General features: G+C 37.7%; 1 protein-coding gene and 1 long non-coding RNA gene across 3 annotated transcripts; one reads left to right on the top strand and one right to left on the bottom strand.

The window, feature by feature from the left end:
* The first annotated feature begins 598 nt into the window (after positions 1–598).
* Positions 599–2,783, top strand: LOC105948530. The gene is made up of 2 exons (XR_001171954.3): positions 599–2,065; positions 2,185–2,783. It is a non-coding gene; the product is annotated as an uncharacterized LOC105948530 (long non-coding RNA).
* On the bottom strand, positions 2,652–14,440 carry ubqln1 (ubiquilin 1). Of its 2 annotated transcripts, none has more exon segments than NM_203890.1 (11): positions 2,652–3,950; positions 4,422–4,587; positions 5,739–5,854; positions 6,187–6,270; positions 6,471–6,613; positions 7,228–7,438; positions 8,342–8,500; positions 8,749–9,011; positions 10,326–10,441; positions 10,535–10,686; positions 13,930–14,332. In NM_203890.1, coding segments are annotated over 11 exon segments (1,695 nt in total). In that variant the 5' UTR covers positions 14,056–14,332; the 3' UTR covers positions 2,652–3,791.
* Between the last annotated feature and the right edge of the window lie 303 nt (positions 14,441–14,743).

Here is a 14,743-nt window from a genome sequence, read left to right as displayed (position 1 = left end):
TCTGTCTGGAAAGTGTCAGTAAATATAATTCTGTTTAACTACTAGCAGTTTGGAGGTCAGAATGAAGAGAGCCTGAAAAGTTTTTGGTTGACGGGGTCAGTGACACATAAAAAGCAGATAGCAAGTTTAGTTGCAGGCAGACTAGAAAGGCTAATAATAACTACAAAATAAAAAGACCAATGAAAAATTGGTCCATTAACAAACTAAGAGAAAGACAGGTGCCATTTTTGGACACTGTTATTAAGTTGTTTTTTTTTTTTTTATAACCCCCAAATCTTGTTTATGTGCCTGAATGTGAGACTTGCTGTTGATGCACAAGCACAGGATACACAGTTATAGGAATTTGTTGTGCGGCGACTAATCTCCCTGTCTGTCACAGCCTTTAAAGGGGTTGTATGATGTAGAGAGTAAAATTTTTAGACAATGTGCAATTAGTCTTAATTTTTTTTAGTTATTTCACTTTTTATGGCTCTTAAGTTTGGAGTTTCAGCAGCGATCTGGTTGCTAGGGTCCAAAATACCTTAGCAACCAGGGAGTGGTTTGAATGAGAGGCTGGTATATGAACAGGAGAGGGCCTGACTAGAAAAAGGAGTAACAATAAAAATAAAACTGTAGGTTCACAGAGCAATAGTTTTTTGGCTGATGGAGAAAGTGACCCCCATTTGAAAGCCGCAAGAGTTAGAAGGCGGCGGCAGCAAATAGTTCAAAAACTATAAAAAAATAAATAAAATGAAGACCAGTTGAAAAATTGCTTAGAATTGGCCATTCTATAACACTAAAAGTTTACTAAAATGTGACCCACCCTTTTAGGTTTAGAAATTGCAGTAATATGTCAAGGAAATAAATACTGGTGCACAACATATGTACTACTACTACTACTACTTAACAAAAATGGCAACAAACAATCCTAAACAATACACACAATGCTAAATGTACTTTAGTGAAATAAAACTGTTGCAACACTTAATACTTAGCTTTGTTTAGGTGGTGGAGTTCAACAGTGGTTTCCCAAAAAGCTGTAGTCTTTTGAGAAAGGCAGAATCACTGGGCCTAGAAAATAGCCGCCTTCAATGGGAGATTGTGTGTCTAGGCACCCTCATAGTCCTGGGTGAGATTTCGCTGAACAATCGCTTTATAAATAAATGTTAATGTAATGTAATGTAATCACTAGTAGTGCTAAAACCAAGTAGATAGGTTGGGTAGGGGCTGGGCTGGAAGGTAATATGTTCCACCACTAGTGATGAGTGAATCTGTACTGTTTTGCCAACAAATTAGAGAAACTGCTGTTACTGTGTTACTTTATTGACGCAACCACAAAGTTTTTGACATGCCTACAACATGCAGTGACAGTGACTTGTTTGATACGACCAAAACTTTCTCTCCCTCCAAGAATTTTTTGTCATGACAAATTTTGCCAGTAGTTTTGCAAAAAAAAAAAAAATGGCAAATCCATGTTTGGAGAAAAAAATTCACTCATCACACTATCCTCCACCCATGTGTAACCCACTTTTGGGAGTAATTAGTAAATTAAGTATCACTACAGGATGGATCTGCCTTTTCTTTGCCAGCATTGTTACAAAGCATTCAGGCTATATTTTGTCTCTGGGTCCATCTCCAGGGGAAAAAATTGCTAGGGGGAAAAAAATCCATGGATATTGTCTAATGCAAGTGATTTCTAAATGGACCAAATCCCCGAAAATTGCCCTTCATTGTTCTCATTGAGTATTCGGTGATTATCTCTTAAGGACTATATTTTTGGACTGGAAAAAAAACCATATCAAAATGGGCTAAATGTCCAAAACTACCCTGTGTCACTGCTTTTAACCGGATTAACCATAACTACATTACAATTATGCTTTATTTGTACAGCACTGGCTGATTGTGCAAAACAATGTTCTGCTTACTGTGGTGGCAGATGCCTCAACTCAAAGAGGGCAAATTATTTTATTGTGAAGGATGTGAAACTGAGAAATGCTGTCTCCTATACAACCTAGACACATGGCCCTGGAAGGTTTTTTTCTCTTTCGATGAGTGGACAATTACAGCACATGAAGCCAGCCTTCAGGTATAAAACATCCAATATCCAGTATATGATTTAGTAGTTGCATACAGCTTGTGTGTACTTGGCACACCTACAGTTAATTTCTCTTACCTTCTTCATTTTCTCCTCGGATTAAAATCAAGTCCTTTGTGAAGAACATCTGAATGAAATGGCCTTTATTTGCCACATCCCAAAGCAAGTCTCATCTGCATGGTTTCCTGGAGTTGCATCAGCAGGCCGACTGTGTTTATCTAAGCAAACCAAGACACATGATGCTCCATCTGGACAAATGGTGGTATTAGGGTTCACAGTGGCAGTACTGGAAAATGTGCAGCTTACTACTTACAAAATAAGGCAAACATGAGACAGGGAAAAGAATTAAATATAGAGCCTGCTTTCATGTCTGTAATATATTTTCCCAATATTATATTTATGCATATGGACCAGCAAATTATTCTTCAGTTTGTTTTATATGTCTGCAACAACATTGATTTCTGAAGGAGCTGCCTTTACTAGTGATACTGCCTCACACAGGGTGCGACCCCAGATATTGCAACAAACATTACACTTCTCTTTTGACAATTTTTTAAAATAAATAGAACAAACAACATATGGTTTGTTTTTTTATTTCCTGTGCCAAGGAGAAATAACTACAGATAAAAACTCAAGATTATCTGTTTGTACAAGGCTGTTAAAATGAATTTAAATAGCATGTGAATTTTGAAAATTATCGCAAAAAAAAGAAGACCCAGTGAAGTCAGTCTACTCCATACAGATCACCAAGAGTCAGTCACACTTCAAAAGCCTTCACTACAAGGGAAGTGTCTCAGAATGGATTTGGTTAAATTTGGCATAATGTCATACAAAATAAGCTACACTAAACAGTTTTACAGGAATTTTGTCAAGACATAGCATAACAATTTGTTCCAGAATATCACTAACATAGTGATTAACTAAATAGAAGTCTATTTAAATTAAAGGTTCCTTGTTAAGGATTATCCTTCGTATTTATTTGACAAGATTCTGTTGCACATACTTGCTATACCATATTTTCCTAAAGACAAGTTTGTGATTACATGTGTGTGTATATGTCAGGAATAATTTTGTCATGTTGCAAAAGAGCATTTTTAGTTTAATCCCCCCCAATCAAGGAAAAAAAAAAGTGAAAGCAAATGATTAATAAGCAATATGAATCTTACAGCACAATGCTAGCAAAAATACATGCTGAAGTCACAAAAAGCGATATTGTATCACTAATTATAACCTTACATATTACTTCCTGTATAGTTTGTATTCCACATAAATTACTACAGAAGGCTATTGGTTTAAAGCAAAATACCTTTTAACAGCTGAAAGACTCATGAAATCAGTTAAATCAGGGATAAGCAAGCTGTGGCCTTGCAGATCAGTCTCATCCAGCCTCAAACTGTTCAACCGTAGCTGGAGGGCCAAAGATTGAACATCCCTGGCTTAACCCAACTGCAAAAGCTATTCATTTAAAAAATCACGAGGCAATGCAACAGGAAGAAGGGGTACAGGTGTGGCCTGATGCATGCAGCACATCCAAACGAAACCTCTAAGCCTCACTTTCTCAGAAAAACAACTAGACTTCAACCCCAGCTCTAATGCATCTGGTTTGGAACAAGAAGGTAATCCGTGAGTCCGATTGAAATAAAGCAGGTGTTTTATCCAGACTGAAGAGCCATTATCAAAAATAAATTACACTTTGTTTCTTGGTGGAAAAATGTTGCTATGATGGTTGAGAGCCCAGTAGTCGTTCAATAGCTGCGTTGATGTCTCCACCAGTGGCTATTAAAGCTTGTAAGTTAGCTTCTCTGTTTAAAAACCCCATCGCACTTAGTTGTTCGAGCTGTGGCTGAAACCTAACTTCTGGATTTGGATTCTGATTCTGCAGGGGATAGGCCAAAAAAAAAATAAATAAAAACAGTCAGTTGGGACTAAGCAATGTAAATTATTAGTCTTAACCTCATATACTGTACAGTACTGTGGAATATGTTGGTGCTTCATAAATTATCAATTGTTTAGAGTGTTGCATTCCTATGTGCTGTGTTGCTGTAATACACATCTGCATGTCAAATAAAAGGCGCCTCATGGCAATACAGCCTCTAAATGGATAGTCTTGTTCTAATAGAATATTAGAAGATGAGGGCACTAATATAAAGGCCTCATGCAACTCTTAAGCAAAGCTAGATGAAAAGCAAGTTACATCCATTTTTGTAGTATGAAGGAGGACAACATTTCAACCAAAAAGTGTTATACAAGCCAACTTTGGCTGTAATGTCACATTTTCAAATAAATCAGCCCCTGTTTTTCTTAAAAACTGGACTACACTTTTGATCAAATAAATTGGCATTCTTACCTGTGGATTAGCACCAGAAAGGGCTTGCAGCATTTGTTGAATAAACTGCTGATGCCCTGGTTCAGATAATCCTGACAGTGGACTTGAATTTTCTGTGGGCGCAGAGGAAGGAACACTTGCAGGTGATGAATTAGGACTCCCCAGTCCACCAAAAGGTGGATTTGTTCTGTAGAGAAAACAAAAAATTGTTATATAAGGTATAATTATATAAATACACATGTGAAAGATTAATATAATTTGACAAGATGTATCCATGTTCATTTCTCCATATACCCAATTTTTAAAGCATGAATGTAGTGATTCTGAGAAGGAACAGAAAACTTAGGAAGGAAATAACATATTAGAAGACATACAGAGAATCAGATGGAGCCATACAATTTAAAGCCAAAGAAAGTGCATACTGAAGGAAAGGGAAGGTAAACACAAAGCAGAAGAGACTAAATTGAGTACATACAGATAAATGATGAAATAAGAGAGGCAAAAAGTAGCAATATTAAAGTAATCTGTCTTCAGAATGAAAGTGTTTACAGTGGGCAATATAGTATTGGGACAAGGAAATACTTTACTTTAGAAAATGTATCTGTCACATTTTATTCCCTATACATATAGGAATCCTACCACTCATTAGGATTTCTTTTTGGAAAATTCAAGTTTCTCATTTTTTCCCCACTGCAATCAGTAACAGGTAATTAAAGTGGCATTTTTTGGAGAAATTATACATGTTACATAGTCTTTATGCCACACAATGCACTATCAATTATCCTTTATCTGAAAGGCCTATTTACTGTAATTATAATTTTGAAATTAGGGGTAGTAGAGGCAGGGTGTTTTTTTGCCTGAGCATATTGTAGTTCCATGAGAGGGGGACTTTTAGTTTACTTAAAGAAAACCAAAGCTTTCAAAATCTGCTGGAATTAGTTACAAATAACAGGATATAGGCTTCTACATACCTACAAAATGCAAAAAAAAACAACAACAAAAAAAATATCAGAAACAAATTTTATTGTATAGGTATATACCTATTGTATATGTATTGTATAAAAACTCCCAGCAGTACACTATCAAATTTCCAAAGCACAGCTCCAGAAATCTGTATATTTTAGATTTTAAAGCCAAAAATTCCACTAACAATAGGTTAGAACACTTTTTTTTTTTAATCCAAGCCATATGTTCTACTTCTGGTTGGCAATGTTAAATCAACAAAGCAGAGAGAAGTATCTAAATATAATATCCAGCAGTTTTTGTTTTTTTTTAATTTCAAAGTGTGTACCTATTTATTGATTATTAACAGTACTTAAGGAAGGCTTTATGGCAAACCTTGGCATTAGAGATGGTGCTTCAGTAGCAAGTGTTTGCAACCCTTGCTGGATCTGCAGCAAAGCCTGCATTGCTCTTGGATTTGACATTGCTGATAAAGTTTCAGGGTTCTGCATCTAAAAGCAAGATTACAAAAAAAAAAAAAAAAAAAAAAGTTATAATGCTGAAGCACAAATAATTTATTATTATATGCAAGCTTTGGACATACATGTTTGCATTTTAAACAAACACATTATTTATATTATTTAAATATTTTATATAATTTCAATATACATATTTATATAATTACACACATACACATATAAATATATATTTATAAAATCATTAGGCCTACTTGGGCATGCAGCAAACTTAGTATAGGCCTTATATCAGTAAAAAGAAAGACAAAAAATCCATAGTATTTCTGCAGGTAAATTGCATTGATCAAATGTCCATGGTGGACTCTTACTTGTTGAAGGAAAAATGGAAGCTGCTGTCTCATCTGTTCTTGCAGTTGAGGATTTCCAGAAAAGAGAGGATTATTCTGCATGACCTGAAGAGCATAAGAAAATATAAATGCCTGGTATTAAATGTTTACAGCATAATTTTACATACACAACAATTAGCTAAATTACCCAATTACATCCAGCTACATTTTTATTAATTACATATATTCTTCTGTATGGGAAATGTAAAACAAAAATCAGCCATTGATGCGTACATAAATCATCCCTGTAAATAATAAATGCTTACCTGAGCTGCGAGTTCAGGGTTCTGGCTAAGAGACTGCATCATGCTTCTCATGTATGGTGCAGACAACATATTCTGCATCAGCTGAGGATTCTCTGTTATCTGTTGCATCAAGCTTTGCATGCCAGGAGTATTAAACATGCCAGCTTTAATTAAAAAAAAAAGCAACCATTATTTCAAAGATTTGCATTTCAGTAGACAGCCTAAGATGCGACTTACTTAACTGTCTGCCTTTCTGAAATGAAATATTTAATGTACTACTATAGTTAAAAATAAGAAAACAAAACTGTCATTTTTCGCCCCTGTCACTCTTTGTTCTGTTGTGCTCTTTGCTCCATTCAGTGTATTCTGATTTTTCCTTCTGATTCTTTGAACATATAAGTGAAATCACACTAAGCTGTTACCTGACTAGAAAACAAGGGACCTGCCTGATGAGTTGAGCTTTGCAACTTTTTGATACTCATTGTTAGCCACAAAAGTGGCAACTGCAGGTTGGAGGCGCACTGCCAGGAAGACATCTCTGTAATGTTGCATACTGACAAGAGTCCTTGTTTATACAAATAAGTGACAGTATCACTAGTCTTTCAGGTGTAGGAGTGATATCACATTACAAAAGCTAAGCAGCTTAGAAGTCAATCAGTCATGAAGACTAAATGATGACTGTGTTAATACAACTTTTTAATCATACTTTAAATGCCGTTGGGTGGGGGCGGAGTGAATAATTTAGATTGTATAAAAAAAAGAATTGAAACAATGATACCTCCCAAATTAGGTAGAGTTGAGCTTGTTGTAGTGGTGGTACTGCTGCCTGTGCTGTTTGCTCCTGTAGTGCTCCCAGTGGATGTAGACCCTGCAGTGCTAGAAGGAGGAGCCCATGGATTTGGTAAAGGATCTCTATTTTCTGTTCGAGAAGGTTGGTTGCCTGCATTTGATGCATTGCTTACAAGAGAAGCAAAAGGATTGCCTCCGAACTGAAAAGTGAATTTTAGTGATTTTAGTTTTACTTTGCAAATAGTGAAAGCGCTGAATGGAACAGTCTCAAAGCTGTTCTTTAACACTTTAAAGGGGTAGTTCACCTTTAAGAGAATGTATTATTCCTATCAACTTTGCAATTGGTCTTCATTATTTGTTATAGTTTTTTTAATTACTTGCCTTCTTCGTCTACATCCATCCAGCTGGAAACTGACCCTGCTAGCCAAAAATCTATTGCTCTTTGAAACTACAATTTTATTTTTTATTGTTACTTTTTATTCCTTATCTTTCTATTTAGTCCCTCATTGTCCAGTCCAACTCACACTAAAGTAAGCAAGACCTTAGCAACCAGATAGCTATGGATTTTCCAAACTGGAGAGCTGCTAAATAAAGAGCTAAATAACTGAAAAACTACAAAAATGAAAACCAATTGCAAAATGTCTCAGAAATATCAATGGCTACATGACACTAAAAGTTAAATTCAAGGTGAACAACCCCTTTACATGCAACCAGTAACAGAACCTACTGTAGTATTAAATTACCGTCATGCCCATATGATTATACTCTACTCACTCTCTGGACTACTCTCCAATCTATGCCACACAGCGACATTACTGACTATACATGTCACGGATAGACACCAACCCTAAGCAAGGAAAGGTTTAATCTACCCTTTACACCTCTGTAAATAATAAAGCAGTTCAATGGTGATCATCAGACCTGCAAGGTTCTTTTTCTTGTATCCTTACAGTAATAAAAGACACACCGTAACCATTTGAAAGTGGGCTTCATGACACTACCTTGTTTATTAGACATATGAATGGGGAACTGTTTATAGGGGCTGCAAATGTTTCTGTTCCACTTTCCCCCTATAGTACCCCACACAGTATAGCTCAAATTACCTGTTCTTGGGCAGCATTCAGCATGGGTTCCTGTATGTCAGTATACATCCTTCTCAGGGCATTATAACCACCAGGGATACTTTCTAAGTTGCTCAGGGCTCTGTCCTGGTTCCTCATCATCTCTTGCATCATTGCTGGGTTTCTAGCAAGTTCTAATGTCTTTAAAATAAACATTGTGCAATAGATTTTAACGTTTTTTTCTTTATGATAAACACTAACCTTTATTGTATTGCAAAGCACTTGGCATACTAAAGCAAAGACAAGAAAAAAGTAATCCTTCAAATGAACGTCAATTTACTTAAATATAATAATTGCGCCTAATTAAAAGTTTTGTACCACTGACAATGTAATAAAGTTAGACTATAATTAATCATTCAGAGTACAGATATTACATATAAATTACATACTTGCCGCATAATATCCGGGTTATTAAGCATATGGCTTATTTCTGGATTCCGCTGGATTAACTGTTGCATTTGTGGATTTGCCATTATCAATTGACTCATGAGGTCAGGATTAGAAAGCATACTCTGAACAAATGGATTCTCCATGATCTGAACCATCATTTCTGGGTTGGACATAAGCTGCTGCTGCATCTGACTTTGGAGTTCAGAAAAGTTGGATGCATTCATGCCCAGGCTGCTCAGCCCTGCTAGCCCACCCAGACCTCCTAAACAGGAAGCAGAATAAGAATGTAAAGACACTCTAGGGACTCAAACAGTGGCTGACATTCTACCTTAAACACCAGCTAGGGTAAGATATCCTTATATGCTGTTCTAGATATTAATGAAAGTCCATTTTATTGCCCTGCATACTTTTAAATCTTTTTTCTATCGATGCAAGCAAAGTTTTCATATATTGCATTTTTAACGAGTTATGGGTTCATCTGACTGGATGCTGCATTTCAGTGATGGCATGTATCCCCTAATGACGAAAAACTGTTTTAGAACAAGGACTGTCTATATGCAACCTTTTACAATTTAACCTGTTCTAGAAAAGTCAGCAAACAATTATTTTGGAGTGTAAAGTATGGACAGGTACCCTATAGTGCAGTACCTGTCTCTAGGGTTGGCAAAACTTGACATGATGAATGAATAAATAGCTTTCATTTTAGATGCATGACACATGGGTACCGAGAGCAAATCTATTAATGTCACGCAAAGTTTACTAGCCCTGTAAGATGTGAATTAAACAGGTAGCTGGTTTTAAGACTTGTATTGATTGATTGATTGTAAGCAAAGAAACAATAACAGGAAGCTTATGAGGAAGTCGCACTCGGCCACAAAATACGTCAAGCCAAGCTTGTGGTTATTGGGTGAAGCCAGCTGTTTTTTCTTGATGTTTTTATGAGTAATAAAAGATTATATTTTATTCTGCCTGGATGGTGCTCCATGCCAGTGCCAGATAAAAGTCTAAAACTGCTAGGACACATTCCCCCAAGGAAACCAGATCAGCAAGTTTTACACTCAGAGCAACACTGTAATCAGAGTTTTCCAAGCAATATGCACCTGTTTCTTGGGAAACAATGTGTTGATGTATAGTGTCAGCCTATGGCCAGCAATGTACATAAATCTGAAGAGCACTTGACCAAATTAAGATAGTTCTCAGCTAAGACAACTACTATGAGGTTTCCTTATAAATGTAAGAGCTCATATTCCATACCTGTCAGAGCAGTGGACGTTAGAACAAGGGTCAGCAGAGGACAGACGGTGGATGACCTAGATGACCATGTGATGAAAGCCTAAAGCCATGAATTGTTATACCTAGCTAATTCAGAGCTACAACACTCAGCATTCAGCTGATATAAATAGGGTATGTTGGGGGAAGGGAGCCCTAGAGCCTGCAGGCAGGACATAACTTTTTTTTGGCCTCAAGTTGTCAAAGGGCTTTTTAACATCTTAGTGTGACATAAATTTTATCTCGACTGGACCCCCTCCAATATCAGATATATCAGAAAAATATATGTAAAAGGTAATAATCTTACCTAAGCCAAGAGGAGTGCCTGTGGTTGTTGTTGTAGTGGTACTACTGCTTGATGTTGTAGAGTTGGTAGCGGATGTGCTGGAGCTGCTTGCTTGAGAAGCCGTTGCAGCCTGTGATCTAGGGTAAAGCAGTATTAAAAGCAATTTACAAATATGAGTAACATGAATTATATAGACAATGGAAACTATGAAAATAAATTCAGTTATTTACCGGTTTTGAGTTTTGATGACAAGGTGAACTGTCAATCCATCATGGATTCCATGCTGGCTAAGGGTGTCCTGGTCTTTTAAAATCTTTCCAGCAAATATTAAAACAAGTTGTTCTGTGCTGGATTTAAAGCGCTTGGAGATATCCTCCTTGAACTAAAAGAAATTGTTTAGATATAGACAAAAAAAAAATGGAAAATGAACACCACCAACTAAACTCAAATTATCAAGCAACATTTCCTTCAAGACGTCTTAAAAACATTTTTAAACAACAGACCAATAGTATGAATGCGAGCGAGACAACTCAGTGGCAAGGGAAATGCCAAACAGATGCAATATATTTCATAAACCCTGGAGCTGCTGCTGCACATACCTCTGACTATGAATCAGATTAACCTGTTCTGTGACTTAAGCCAAATAAATGAGAGACTACACCTATGAACACTGTAGGTTTCTTTAGAAACGTATAACAAAAAACAGCCTTTATTTAAGCACATTGAAAAATATATGTTTTAAATACATACTACCGAATTACCACAAAATTAAACACTATTTTAAGATTTAAGCCCATCCTGCTGACTCATATGAGCTATTGTGCTGACACACAAACCAAGGGCATACATACATACTAGGTTACAACAGGAAATGAACACAGCTGGCATTTTTACCCCTAAAACCTGCATTGACCTTTGGTCATTGATGTCAGGTGATCGGTGAATGACAAAGTTCTGGCTCAAGGTAAAAGAGGTAACAAGGAAATAACATATATTCATAACCATATATATATATATATGTGTGTAAATAAAAGTTTAGCACCCAGGATTATAATCAAATTATATTTTATAATGGGGCAATCTAATAAAACTGTCTATAGGCAACAAACTATTGTTGTGGTTTACAAATCAGTACAGGTATGGGACCTGTTATACAGAATGCTCGGGACATGGGGTTTTCCGGATAAGGGGTCTTTCTGTAATTTGGATCTCCATACCTTAAGTCTACTAAAAAAATAATTAAAACATCAAATAAACCCAATAGGATTGATTTGCATCCAATAAGGGTTAATTATATCTTAGCTGGGATCAAGTACAAGCTACTGTTTCATTATTATAGGGAAAAAGCAATCCATTCTTAAAAATCTGAATTATTAGATTAAAATGGAATCTATGGGAGATGACCTTCCTGTAATTCGGAACTTTCTGGATAACGGGTTTCCGGATAAGGGATCCTATACCTGTAGTTTATAATTGTTTTTGGACCCAACAATTGCACAAAGTAACAGTCAACTGACACACCATCAGCAACCAAATTATAAGCCCTACTATTACTCATACATGCACAAATGTTTCCTTTTATTAGAAATAAACACCCCACTGCTGATTTAGCAAACATAAAATAAAAATCCTGTAGTAAAATGTCCAACTTCCTGTCGATAAAGGCAAGTGCCATGATTCTGGGTGTTGTTACATGAGTGGCAAGTTTCCAAGCGCCAGTGTCTGACCAGGCAATGATTCTAAGGATTTTCTTGCTTGCCTTGCAAATGCTCTTATGACAAACATATGTAATTGCTGCATGTCACTGTCCTAAGTAAGTGATGACTCATGACAGTGACAAAGCAATGTGATTGCCTGCACCCATACTCTCAGTATGTCTAAGTAATCTGCCTGAAAACAACCAAACTGTTTTTCTTTGCCTATTAATTAAAATTTTCCAACTATAAGTTATGATGTGTATGGCCGCTTTTAAAAGGAAGGAGTAGGTAATTATATTGTAGACTGCAATAACGTAGCCGAGTTTGAGAGTGATCTTTTAAAAAGTGTTTAAGTGAAATATTTCCTTTGCGCTGTGCATGGTGTATAAATATGTAGAGGGTGAAAACATCAATTAGATAAACTGAATGCACTTTGTGTCGGCTATGGTCAGTCGCGGACACACAAACACTGACATTAGGTCTGAGTGACACACTAACACTGACATTAGGTCTGAGTGACACACAAACACTGACATTAGGTCTGAGTGACACACTAACACTGACATTAGGTCTGAGAGACACACTAACACTGACATTAGGTCTGAGAGACACAATAACACTGACATTAGGTCTGAGAGACACACTAACACTGACATTAGGTCTGAGAGACACACTAACACTGACATTAGGTCTGAGTGACACACTAACACTGACATTAGGTCTGAGTGACACACTAACACTGACATTAGGTCTGAGAGACACACTAACACTGACATTAGGTCTGAGAGACACACTGACATTAGGTCTGAGAGACACACTAACATTAGGTCTGAGAGACACACTGACATTAGGTCTGAGAGACACACTAACACTGACATTAGGTCTGAGAGACACACTAACATTAGGTCTGAGAGACACACTGACATTAGGTCTGAGAGACACACTAACACTGACATTAGGTCTGAGAGACACACTAACATTAGGTCTGAGAGACACACTAACACTGACATTAGGTCTGAGAGACACACTAACATTAGGTCTGAGAGACACACTGACATTAGGTCTGAGAGACACACTAACACTGACATTAGGTCTGAGTGACACACTAACACTGACATTAGGTCTGAGAGACACACTAACACTGACATTAGGTCTGAGTGACACACTAACACTGACATTAGGTCTGAGAGACACACTAACACTGACATTAGGTCTGAGAGACACACTAACACTGACATTAGGTCTGAGAGACACACTGACATTAGGTCTGAGAGACACCCTAACATTAGGTCTGAGAGACACACTGACATTAGGTCTGAGAGACACACTGACATTAGGTCTGAGAGACACACTGACATTAGGTCTGAGAGACACACTAACACTGACATTAGGTCTGAGAGACACACTAACACTGACATTAGGTCTGAGAGACACACTAACACTAGGTCTGAGAGACACACTAACACTGACATTAGGTCTGAGTGACACACTAACACTGACATTAGGTCTGAGAGACACACTAACACTGACATTAGGTCTGAGAGACACACTAACACTGACATTAGGTCTGAGAGACACACTAACACTGACATTAGGTCTGAGAGACACACTAACACTGACATTAGGTCTGAGAGACACACTAACACTGACATTAGGTCTGAGAGACACACTAACACTGACATTAGGTCTGAGAGACACACTAACACTGACATTAGGTCTGAGAGACACACTAACACTGACATTAGGTCTGAGAGACACACTAACACTGACATTAGGTCTGAGAGACACACTAACACTGACATTAGGTCTGAGAGACACACTAACACTGACATTAAGTCTGAGTGACACACTAAACGTCAGACTATAATTAAGCTGTCAGTTTCCATTGGCAGAGGGAAAGAGCATCACCCCGTCTTTTCGGGACTCACCTCCCTGATGCTGCTATTTTCAGGTACGGCAAATTCCTCTTTCTCCTTGGGGGTTTTTACAGTCACTTTTATGATGCGGGCAGGGTCCGAGGATGATGGGGTGGAGGAACTTGGGGGGTCCGACATGGTTCCAACAAGTGACAGGAAGCGGCCCCTTGGAGCGGAATGTGTCTAAGTCAGTATTCCCAGTGCTTATATGCACCGCACGTCAGTCCTGGGGGAAATCTGATTTACAGGCAGCTTATCTCATACGGATATATGTTACGGACGCCCGCTAGCTACAGCCCAGGTTGACGCTGTATACAATATAGATCAATGGGGCTCGAGTATTGGCTTACGCCTCTCTGTTTCGGGCAGTTTTGGCGCAGCTAAGGCCGCACTAACGGCGCTTCCTCATCCGCTGACGTCACAAATACGTAGCCGCAAAGCACGCCGGGACATGAAAACCTCAACTTTACTCTGCCGTTCCGAAGAACAACGTGCTCCACCTGCGTTCTTTCTGTACCCTGGCGCTTCTTAATGACGTACGCAGTCCCTTAGAAACTGCTGGAACAGTTCTAATGTTTTAATTCGTGTACGTTTTGGGTTTAAGTACTTTGTACCTGGAGAGTTTAGGATGTAGCCAGTGTACGTTTAACAAGTTCGATGCTTGTGGGAGCAGGGTTAGTTATAGAATATAGGCTGAACCGGTATCAATGGGTTAGATCCTTCCTAGCGGATCTAGCAAAAGCGTCCCTGTATATTTTAGGACGCAGGCAATGTGTACAGATAAACCCGAATACAAATGGGAACATGGAGAGACATAGACTAAGCT

This window comes from Xenopus tropicalis, chromosome 1 (genome assembly GCF_000004195.4).
Source record: "Xenopus tropicalis strain Nigerian chromosome 1, UCB_Xtro_10.0, whole genome shotgun sequence".
Taxonomy (NCBI): Eukaryota; Metazoa; Chordata; class Amphibia; order Anura; family Pipidae; genus Xenopus; species Xenopus tropicalis.
The sequence above is the reverse complement of the archived record's forward strand: the minus strand, read 5'-3'. Positions and strand labels throughout refer to the sequence as shown.

Bases quoted from the DNA above. Each gene is read 5' to 3' on its own strand.
- ubqln1 (XM_031897220.1), bottom strand. From the start codon at position 14,055: ATGTCGGACCCCCCAAGTTCCTCCACCCCATCATCCTCGGACCCTGCC. The intron at 8,501-8,748 runs GTATGTAATTTA...TTTATTTTAAAG, and splicing joins ACCCGGATATTATGCGGCAA to ACATTAGAACTTGCTAGAAA. The intron at 7,439-8,341 runs GTAATTTGAGCT...TTCACTTTTCAG, and splicing joins TGAATGCTGCCCAAGAACAG to TTCGGAGGCAATCCTTTTGC.